This window comes from Elephantulus edwardii, unplaced genomic scaffold (genome assembly GCF_000299155.1).
Source record: "Elephantulus edwardii isolate Elephantulus edwardi_28Jun2011 unplaced genomic scaffold, EleEdw1.0 scaffold00332, whole genome shotgun sequence".
In the NCBI taxonomy this organism is placed as follows: domain Eukaryota; kingdom Metazoa; phylum Chordata; class Mammalia; order Macroscelidea; family Macroscelididae; genus Elephantulus; species Elephantulus edwardii.
The window spans coordinates 1,075,595-1,087,316 of record NW_006400082.1 but is presented as its reverse complement, the minus strand read 5'-3'; the positions used below and the strand labels follow the sequence as shown (position 1 = coordinate 1,087,316).

General features: G+C 42.3%; 1 protein-coding gene across 1 annotated transcript in view; it reads left to right on the top strand.

Moving 5' to 3' along the window:
• The first annotated feature begins 11,232 nt into the window (after nt 1-11,232).
• The window catches only part of LOC102870122 (insulin receptor substrate 2-like), a 4,193-nt gene continuing 3,703 nt past the window's right edge, over nt 11,233-11,722 (top strand). Inside the window, exon 1 of the mRNA XM_006901564.1 lies at nt 11,233-11,720. Within this exon, the coding sequence (XP_006901626.1) occupies nt 11,233-11,720 (488 nt within the window). The remainder of the gene's footprint in view (nt 11,721-11,722) is intronic.

The window sequence follows — 11,722 nt, the reverse complement described above, 5'->3', positions numbered from 1 at the left end:
CTCTGTGATACATGCTGCAATTTCTTTCAAGTTTGGTGTTTTTATTTACCATCATTTTTTTTCTATAGGATGAGAGCATAGGGGTGGAGGGAGTGGTTAGTGCCATAGCTGAGGAGTACTGACCTACCTTATGAAATCTGCCTCTTTCATTGCAAGAAATAAGCAAACCTGCTCTTGTTCTTGGAGGGAGAGCCATTACTTCACCCTTCAGGGCTTTTCACTGCCAACACAATCTTGAGAAATTGCCTGGGTCAGGGGAAGTCATGCCTTGTGTTTTCTATTTGATCAGGAAAAGATAGGAGATAGGCATAGGAGATTTACAGGACTGTCTCCCCCAAGAAGTACAGCCAAGTGGTTGCAGTTTTGAATCTTGGTATCCCCACAAAACTAAAATACAGCACATGGGACAAAGTAGAAACTTGACAGGCACTGCAAACCTGAAGGCATTTGGTTCAAGGTCAGCAGCCGCTCTGCGGGAGGATGGGCAAACTCCTCCTTTGTGATTAACAGCCTCTGAAAACCTGCTGGAGGGTCAGCTATGGGTTGTTGACTCTATGATACTCACCAACCAACCAACCAACCAACCAACTAACCAACCAACCAACCAACCAACCAACCAACCAACCAACCAACCAACCAGTATGAATTTATCAACAGATAACAACTGAGAATAAAATATTCAATATAATTCTACTATAAATGGATAATTCCTTGAACTGTGGGTATAAACAGTATTGTAGTCTAAAGTATTCCCTATAAAGAGAACAGAACAATGAAACAACAACCAGACTCCAACTACTAAAACCTCCTCGAATTAGAATCACTAGTGTGTTTAATTAAAAGTCATTTCCATGAAACGAAATCTATGATTATACTATCCTGATTTCCTTCAAAGTCTTTAGTTACAAATTTGAAAATGTATTTAAGCACCTTTGATGTGCCATGTTTATAAAATAGACACTAAGTATTACTTGTAATCATGTTACTGTTGAGTCGAAACCAACCCATAGTTGACCCTCCAGTTGGTAGTGTCCTGGTGGTAAAAACCTACACTTGGAATTGCAAAGGCAAGCAGTTTGAATCCACCAAGCTGCTCCACAGAAGGATGAGCAATCTCCTCCTGTGTGATTAAACTACCTTTGCAAACCTGCTGGACAGTCAGCTATGAGTCAGTTCTGACTCAATAGCACACAACAACAAATTGCACAGCAGATTGTCCATCCTTCTGCCACAAAGCAACTGGTGGATTACAACCTCTTATCTTTGAGTTGGCAGCACAGTTCCTAAACAATTGCTTGTTGTTAAGTGTCAGTAAGCTGAAATTGGCTCATAGTTGATTTTTCAGTGGGTATTCTGAGGCAGTTTTAAATTTTAGGGGAAGAGACTGTTCATCTTTCTCCTTCAGAGAAGCTGGTTGGCTCAAACCATGTGTCCTTAGGCTGGCAGTGCCCCTCCTTACCATAGGCCAGCAGAGCTTACTATCTTATTTTTTTAAGCCAAAACACACTCATAGGTGATACAGCTATGGGTTTTCTGATACTGTAAATCACATGGGAGAAGATTGCCCATATATTTCCTGCTAAGGAATTACTGAGGAATATGCTGTTGGATTTGCTAAGACACTGTAGTACGTTGTGCCAATCAATGGTAATTGATGCCTATGAATGAATGAAAAAAATAAGCCAGTGTGATCTGTAAACTTTCACTCAAATAAAATGTTGTTGTAGTTATGTGCCGTCGAGTCGCTTGCGACTCATAGCGACCCTATGTACAACAGCTCTAAACTCTGCTCTGTCCTGTGCCAATCTCATTGTCTCCGCACACTCATCCCGATTGCCCCACTCACTGAATCAATTCATCTCCCAGAGGGCCTTCCCCTCCTGCACCTGCCCTCCACCCTCCCAAGCATGATGTCCCTCCCCAAGGACCGGTCCCTCCTTACAACATGACCAAAGTATGTCAGACAAAGCCTCAGAATCCTTGCCTCCAAGGAGCAGCCCGGTTTAACCCTCTCCAGGATGAAACTTTGTTTTCTTAGCAGTTCATGGCACTCTCAGCACTCTTCTCCAACACCAAAGCTCAAAAGCATCAATTCTCCTTCTATAATAGATTTTAGAAAACATAAATGGAGATTTCAGTTCAGATATATACATTCTAAGAATTACTCCTAGAAGTGTAAACTTCAGCTTGTATTTTAGTGTTTGCTATTTCTGAAGCATGATGTCCCTCTCCAAGGACTGGTTCTTCCTTGCAACATACTCAAACTATGTCAGATGAACCCTCACAATCCTTGCCTCCAAGGAACAGCCTGGTTTCAGTCTCTCTATAACAAATCTGTTTGTTCTTCAACACTCATCTCCAGAACCACAGCTCAAAAGCATCTAGTCTCTTTCAATTCTTTACCACTTACCCCTTTTTATAATTCTAAGTGCAAATCATTTTATCAGAAGACATTCTTTTTCAATCAAGAGGAACAGGATTGTTTCCATACTGTTATTGTCTATCTCTTTTTTGTCATAAATTTCCCAAATACAGGATCTGATAAATCATCTGATGTTTTGTGACACTTTGTAGGCTCAAAGATTAATCCTCTACTATATATTTATATCACCAAGAAGAGGAAATATTCACATTACTAGTAAAAATGCCAGATGATAGTTTTGTCACATTTGGTTACAAATATATCTTGGGGGAAAGTGCTCCTTAGGGCTAAGGATGGTTACAGTCCCTCTCACAAACTTTGGGCATGTTGTTACGAGGGTCTAGGTCTTGGAAAAAGATATACAGCTTAAAATGATATCACACTTATAAAGGTGGAGGGGCAGTAAAAGAGAGAAAGACCCTCAGCAAGATGGATGGACACAAGGACTGCTTCAGTGTATCAGGGATGGTGAGGCACAGGATAGGGTAAGGTTCAGATACTTATTCATCAAGTTGCTGAGAGTCACAGTTGACTTCAAGGCACCTAACAACAACAATAGATGAGGTATGGTAAAATTGTAACAAAAGCTAAAAAAAAGAATGTTTCTCAAAAAATAATTTAAGGGGAAAAGTGGCTTACTCTTTAGAATGGTAAAAGAGTAAGACGCCATGTTTTTCATCATGCCTTAACATAAGTTTGATGCTTAGTGCATGTTTAAGTATACTTGTTAACTTAATGTTTTTTGAGTTTGTATGCCTTGTATTGAAGAAGATATAAATATGCCTACATCATAGAGGATAATTCCACTTTTTAATTTTTCTAGAAGTGAAAAATCACACGCTTTACAACAAAGAACTTAAATAGCAACTTACATATTAATTTTCACTGTGAGGAATATGGATCACATTTTTCATTTGAATTACATTTTTAGTAGGAAGAAACTATTAAATTTGATCCACATTAAAAAAAAAACCTCCAGAAAAATGTTGTTGTTATGTGCTGTTGAGTTGTTTGCAACTCATAGCAACCCTATGTACAACAGCCCTAAACCGTTCTCCATACTGTGCCAATCTCATTGTCTCTGACACATCCATCCCGATTACCCTAGTCACTGAATCAATCCACCTCATAGAGGGTCTTCCCCTCCTGTGCTGTCCCTCTACTATACCCAGCATGATGTCCCTCTCTAAAGACCTGTCTCTCCTTACAACATGTCCAAAGTATGTCAGACGAAGCCCCAGAATCCTTGCCTCCAAAAATATGTCAAAATATATATCTATTTCATTTTGTTTTTGAATAACAATAAAAAATAGGGCTTGTTTTTTTCTAAAAATTGTAGTATTAAAAAAAGACATTACAGCAGCATGAAATGTAATTTTAAAACACTTTTAACTCAAAAGTATTTTATTTTTACTCTTTTAAGAAGATAAAGTTAATGTGTGAAACCTTAGTACAGAAATAGCAAACATTAAAATATAAACTATATACAGGGTGGAGAGACAGTGCAGGAGGGGAAGACCCTCTATGAGGTGGATTGATTCAGTGACTGGGGTAATCGGGATAGGTGTTTCAGAGACAGTGCAATAGGTACAGGACAGAGTTTAGGGCTGTTGTACATAGGGTTGCTATGAGTCGCAAGCGACTAGACGGCACATAACAACAACAACAACAGGAGTAATTCTGAGAATGTATATATCTGAACCGAAATCTCTGTTTTTTAAAAATCTATAGTTTACAGACACACTGGCTTATTTATTCATTCATAAGTATCATTTACCATTGATTGACACAATTAACGTATTACAATGTCTAAGCAAATCCTAATGTATTTTGCTGTTCCCTCCATAAAAATCTCCGTTTAACAGTCAATAGGAAATCACAATAGATTTTAACTGCTTTTAGCTTCACAAATTGCTTATCTATTTTCTTGTAAACCTTAAGAATCCCTATCTCCTTGATTGGTTTAGTTATTATCTTTAGTTATAAATGTTCTCAACAGTTATAAAAAAAGTTAGCTTTTACATATGTAACAATGAATTGCTCTTATTAAATTTTGTATCTATATGTGGACTCAGAGGGCAGATTAAGAATGATTACCCAATATGGAAATTAAAAGACCTAGGATCAAATCTTGTGTTACAATTACATAATTGACTTTACCAGGAAGTATTTTTATTTACTTCACATATGTACAAGAATAAAATATGAACAAATATATTAATAACCCTTTGATGTTGTTATGTGCCATTGAGTCACCTGTGTACATACAATAGCTCTGAACTCTGCTCTATCCTGAGCCAGGTTCACCCTGACACACTTACCTCCATTATCTCAGTTACTGTGTCAATCCATCTCATGTGGGGTCATCCTCTCCTGCTCTGTCCCTCCACCCTTCCAACCATGATGTCCTTCTCCAGGGACTTGTCCCTCCTGGCTACATGATCAAAGCATATGAGATGGAGCTTCAAAATTCTTGCCTGCAAGAACCAGCCTGATTTTACCCTCTCTAGGATAAGCGTGTTTGTTCTCTTGGCAATCCACAATGTATGTTCAATACTCTTCTCCAGTACCACAATTCAAAGGCATCAATTCTTCTTCTGTCATCTTTGGTCATTGTTCAGCTCTCTGATGCACAGAAAGTAACTGCAAAACAGGCATACCTTAGTCTCCCAACTGACATCATTGCTCTTCAGCACTTTTGAGAGGTCCCTGACAGCAGCTTGCTCCAAAGAATTTTGCCTTTTAATTTCTTGAATCTTATGATTTATTATTGTTCACTAGTGTGAAGTTGTTGTTTTTCTTAATACATTTCTAAAAGTATTTCCAGAACTTGTCTGATCAAATCAAATCATATCAAATCAATCAAATCTTCTGATCCCTTCACTTAGTTTTAAAAATTATCTCTACTAACATTGCCACTAACTTGAATGTCCCTATCATTCCCATTGGCTAAAGATTGAGACAAATTCAATTAAGATAGAAAATGCAATCTATATACTTAATGTTCATAAACCAGTCCTGAGTATGAGTTCAAGTTATTGTATTCCATCCAAAATATTTTACTTATTAACTTTCATTTGCTATTTCTATTTTTTAAATACTTTTTTTATTCAGTACTTTTCCACTTTGCTTCTCAGTATCTCTCCTGTCTTTTTCTAAAATAAACTTAAAAGTGGTAAGTTAACTCTCAGAGGAAGTTTCTTTAAAAAACGAAAAAGTTTAGCAACAAAGTAAATCCTGATTGCAAATTCTAGTTTACTCCAGTACATTTTCCAATGTAAATGTGATCAATATTAGTATTTGTTTATATTTTGTTGGCCAAGATAGTTCTCTAAAATCTTAAATGGATTTTAAAATTAATTTCTCAAACAGTTGTTCTTAATAAGTCAATTGCAAACTGGGGTATAGAATATACTGGAAAATGGAAACATATTATGTAAATACTTAATGATAAAAATAACTCATGCTTAATTTTTTCCGGTTATTCCTAATTGTATTGATATTTTTGTATATATTCCCAAATAATTTCTATTTTTAAAAGATTCATTAAAAGTAAATTTGTGTTAGGTTATAACTAACTTTCTTATGAACCAGTAATAACTAGGGCTAGAACACACAGGAGAGCCTCAAGTTAGCTTAGGAAGTCACACTGCCAGACGGTGGCAGCATTCACAAGAGTGGGTGACGTTCATCTGTTATCAGTAGATTGAATTTCAAAACAACTCTAGACAACAGACTTAGAAGACAAGTCTAGAAAACACAGGTGAAAGAACTGCAGAAAAGTGGTAGGACTCTGACTCCAGTTTGGCTCTGTACAACATCAGAGCACCTGGTCAAAAGAAGGGTGACTTGTGCCCTACTCTTCACCTCTTGAGTTTACAAAAACAAGACAAAAGCTTGCTCCTAGAATAAACATTGGAACCAGTGAACACAGGCTGATCTTCCCCTTGTGGCGCTGGTGCTCTGTTCAAGGACACTCCCAATGATACATTGCTGTTGTTCATCTGCCTCCCTTGCCTAGAAAATGTAGCTGTGCTTTTTTAGAGGCATTTTTAAATGTCATCTGCTCATGACCTACAGATTGAGAAGCAGGTAATTCTGTTCTCGGATAGAAAAAAAAAACCCCAAAACCCACCATTTTTTTAACAAAGCAGCTAGAATATTAACAGCAAACAATAAGCAGGGCAAAATGTATTCACTATATTACAGAAGTCATCATTCCAAAGGAGAGAAATGCTTAAAGCTCACTTGTGTATGTTTTACGGTTTTGTAATACTATATTATCATTCATATGTAGTTTTCATTTTAATCAAGGAAAGTCTTATGGGGGAAAGAGCTTGATTATTCTTAAATTTAGAAGTATATTTTCAAAATGCAAACACTACAAAATCCAGAGTTGTACTAATGAGAATATAAAAGTTTCCAATTGCAGCAATTTTTTAATGGAGTGTTTATATTTAACGTAATTATATTTTAAATTCTTTTACTATGAACATGTTTTGAATATTGGGTCAGCTGCACTTGTGCCTACTACATAATGAATATTTTTAATAACATGTATGATTTCAGCTCTTAGATTTTTCAGAATTCTTAAAGCTATTAGTTTGCTCGACCATAAAGGCACATAACCCACCCCTAAAAATGAACGATTGAGGCAAGAGATTAGCTAAGTGCCTATTTAAATATACACACTTTATCTATGTAGAATAAAATACTTCAGTAGAAAGCTTTTACAATTTCTGAGGAATGGATACAATTTATTAACAGATCTTGAGTCTGGAAACATTTCCAATACCATTAATACATAGTATATGATCTAAACAGAAGTTGCATTTGCTAATATAAAAAATTCTGTTGCACATGCAACAAAGTTCCCATGCTACACAATTCTTGTAAAAGATCAGTGGAAATATATTAGCAAATAGTTTTGCAAAGAACAAGTTGGTGCTCAAGTGCACTGAGTAATATTTATGAATTCCAGATGAGGAAAAGGTTCTCTTCTTGTGTTCATTCAAGTGTAAAATAGATCATTTATTAAACAACTCAACTATACCACTGAATAAATGAAATGTTGTCACTTACTAAAAACTAAGTATATATCATTTGATAGAAGCCTCTCTAGTTAAAATCTCTATCTCCTTAAATAATTTTAAGCTATAGTTATTTCTAACTGGTCACATAATATTCCATTTAAACACCTGCTCAGATTTAGTTATCTAAACACAAAACACTGCCAATTAAAAAAGACAATTCACAATCACTAAATGTTTTCTAGTTTCCTCTTTCTATATGCCTATCTCATCTATACTACATGAAACAATGTTCTACATTATGTATTATTGATCTGTGACATTTTAAAGCTGGTATTTTAATGAAATCGTTGTGAAAAGTAATGAAATTGCTTTTGAAAAGACCTTTTTGTAAAAGAATCACTCCTGTATTAGATCATTAGATTCTATCCAAAATCTCCTTGCTAAATAAATAAATAAAAATGGCTATTTTCTTATCCATAAGCAAGGAAAGAAAATTGCCAAGGAAAGATCTTGGACCATGAGAAAAAAAAATTCAACCAGGCTGTTTGCTGGCAATAGGCCACACAAAGCAGCGTCTGGTCCTGCAGTAGAGAGCACACTGGCAGATGTTATTAGCTGACTTTTGCTGGAAAAGTATGGGAGAACAGTTGGAAAATCACAAGGTGTAGAACAAGCTTTAAATAAATAAATAGCTTATTTGGCAACAGAAAGTAGAAAAGGAAGAGTTTCTTGGTTGAGGAAGAAGACTGGGGTATTTCTAAGTGGAGTTTCTTAGTGTTGTTTTCACAGACTGACTTGTTAAATGAGAACTGATATTGCACCTACCACATTTGTATTTGGAGATTCCGGAACTTCAGAATTACAATCAGTTTGCAATTCTGCTTAAGTGATTTGTAGTCTTTATTGCTAGGATGTCACTGATACAGATAATTCTTCATCTTTACCTGTTTTTACCCTTACTTTAGTAACTGAGACAGTAACCATTAATGACCAAGCATTCTGATTGTCAGTATGGTTTCTGATAAAGTACCTTAAAATTACTGAGACTTAATATTAGTTTTAAGAACACATTACACAAAATCTGACATATGTTAAGGTGTGTTAGCCAAAATACAGAAATAACATTATAAAATAAATACATAAAAATGTCATTTTGTATAAAAGGTTCTTTTTGTTAATATGGAGGGGGGGAAAGCAAAAGAATTACTCAGAAAAAAAAAGTCATGATACAGAAAAGATTGCTTCCATGATCATTGTTTGCTACTCCAGGTCAAGGAATATACTGGCAGAACCCATTTACGTATTTCCTAAGTGGGATGTAAATAATTACAAAGCCTATTAAATGGAGTTATATTTTAAGTTCCCAGATAAGAAGTCCTTCCTCTTTGGTTAGACCTATGTCTAGGCAATATTTGCTAACATAACAAGGAAATAAGATCTGAAGAGAAAAGAATACCATAAAGGTGGCGAATCCAGTACACACACCTCCCCCCACAAATGAAATGACGTTTCTGGTGTTACTATTTTTCAAAGGTATGGATTTTTAAAATGGAGGATACATCTTAATATTTCTTTGACGAAAATTTTATTATGGTTATATTGCTGCATTGAACTCCAGGAATTCCCATTCTCCGCACTAGCCCCTCACTTTGAAGTGTAAAAGATGCAATTTGATGAATATTTGTTTGTGACTTTCAAAGTCACAAGAGCGACGGAGACAAATATTCTAAGCGTTTCTTCAAGTGTTCTCTTCAATCTTCAGTCACTGGTATGAAGGCACACTTACAGGTATGGAGACACCCACCTTCCGGCGATCTGGGTGTGGATACGGAGAGTCCTTGCGAGAGGAAGACACCCTACCACGGATAAACGAGTTCATTGGACTTGTTTTCTTGCTAGTGCCCGCCCTCTTCTCTGCACTATGGAAACTGCTACCTCTTCGCTTGCTTGTGCTGTTTTCCTCCTATTACATCCAAAACAGACTTCAACTTCCCTAGAACCTACTAAAGGACTAAGGTGCTTAGGATGACGCCCCAGCCAGAGACCGCGATCGCTGGCGGCGGCCGAGCGCGTTCCCACCCGATGGGAAAGGCGAAAAGGGCAGCACACTGTTCCTGGGGAGAAATGCGGCGGAGCAAAGTCCGCGCGCGCCCTGGCTTTCCTGGGCGCTGCGCCGTGCCCGGCGCCCTCCAGCCTCGGCCTGAGGGCCGCAGAGCCTTCGCCCCCTCCCCGCACCCCACTGGCTTTCCTTCCAGTAAAGGGCATGGAGCGCTATTGATCCTGAGCTCACCGAGTGACTAATTTGGATGCTCGTAAACAAGCGCTGGCGGGCCCAGCGCACCGCCACCCCCGTGCTGACGAGCACCAGGGAGAAAAACACGGGCGCAAACATGCCGGCTGCGGGCGCGCGCGCCGACACCCCGCCTCTGAGCCCCGCCATCGGAGCTCCGGACGCAGGATCAACTTCACCCAGATGGCGGGGGCGCGCGGAGCGGGGGCGGCCCCAGGGAACGCAGTCGGGATTCATTCACGTCTCAGCGGCCCCCGGGCCGGGGAGGACCTGCCGCGCACGGGGCGGGGGCGGCACGCTGCAGGCTCCAGGGTGCTGCCCGCCCCCTCCCCTTCCGCCCAGCCCTGAGCTAACCGCTCCTGCTCTTTGATCTCCACCAGGCCCTCGTCTCCCCCTCCCAAGCTTCCCTTCCAGTATTCCTTTCCCAGCGGAAGCCTCAAGATAAATTAATATAGTCAAAGGCGGGAGTGAAAGGTCCTCTCCGGCGCCCCCCGGCCTCGGCTCTCCCCGCCCCTTCTCCTAGCTCCTTTTTCACGCTCTGGGTGGCATTTCCTCCGCGTGCATCAACAACAAGCTTCTGATTAATGAGGCACCGGGGCTGCCCGGCCCCCACCCCTTTCCCGGGCCCTGCGTCCTCCGAGGGAGGGGGAGGGGGAGGGGACGGGCGGGAAAAGCAACTGAAGGAGAAAGGAGGCGAGCGAGGCGCGGCGGCGGGGGAGGGCGGGGGCGCCGGGCCCGCCCCGCTGCTGGCCCCGCTGCGCGATTGGCTGCGGGTGCTGTCCGTCCAGGGGCGCGGCCGCCAATAGAGCTGCGGGTGGGGGAGGAGCGGCCGCCGGCCCCGCGCTCGTGTGTGTGCCTGCGTAACGCCGAGTCACATGTTGTTTTGCTCTTCTTAGTTCAGTCACTCGGTGCGCGATGTGTTACTCACTGTTCAACTGGGACCCAGACGAGCAGGACTCGCCGTTGGCAGCAGCAGTAGCAGCAGCAGCAGCTCCGGTGGCGGCGGCCGCGCGCACCCTGGTTCCCGGGAGTGCAGTGCGGAGAAGGCGGCGGCCACAGCACAAGTGCAGTCGCGGACGGCTTAGGCTCCGGCCCGGCAGCGGCGTTTGGCAGCTCGGGGACCCGGACTACCTCCCCATCTAGCGAGTTACCCAAGGCGGCCGCGCAGCCAGAGACCCTGGAGAGGGAGCGGCCGCGACAAGTTGGGCTTGGGGAGACGGCTGCCGACTGCGATCTGGGCATCCTCAGGGAGACCCCCGGAGGCGGCTGAAGCCCGGAGGGGCGCTACGCCACAGCGTGTTATCTTCCTCTGGTTCTTTTCACTTGATTTTTTTTTTTTCCTCCCTCCACCTTTTCGGCAGGAGGGACGGTCTTTCGGGCGATCGGGGGAGCCGCGCCCCCAGCCCGCGCCTCCCCTCCCTCTTTTAACCCCCTCCCCCCCATCCACAACTGGGTTGGGGTGGCCAGGACCGAACGAAGCACCTAGGATGGCGAGCCCGCTGCCGAACGGGCTCCTCACCCCGGCCGGAGCCTCGGGCGACGGCGGCGGCTGCGGGAGCGCGGGGGGCGGCGGCCCCAACCTTAACAACAACAACAACAACCACAGCGTGCGGAAGTGCGGCTACCTGAGGAAGCAGAAGCACGGACACAAGCGCTTCTTCGTGCTCCGCGGCCCCGGGGGCGGCGCGGGCAGCGACGAGCAGGCGGCGGGGAGCGCGGGCGGGGGGCAGCCGCCGCAGCCCCCCCGGCTCGAGTACTACGAGAACGAGAAGAAGTGGAAGAACAAGTCGGGGGCCCCGAAGCGGGTGATCGCGCTCGACTGCTGCCTCAACATCAACAAGCGCGCCGACGCCAAGCACAAGTACCTCATCGCCCTCTACACCAAGGACGAGTACTTCGCCGTGGCGGCGGAGAACGAGCAGGAGCAGGAAGGCTGGTACCGCGCGCTCACCGACCTGGTCAACGAGGGCCGCGCGG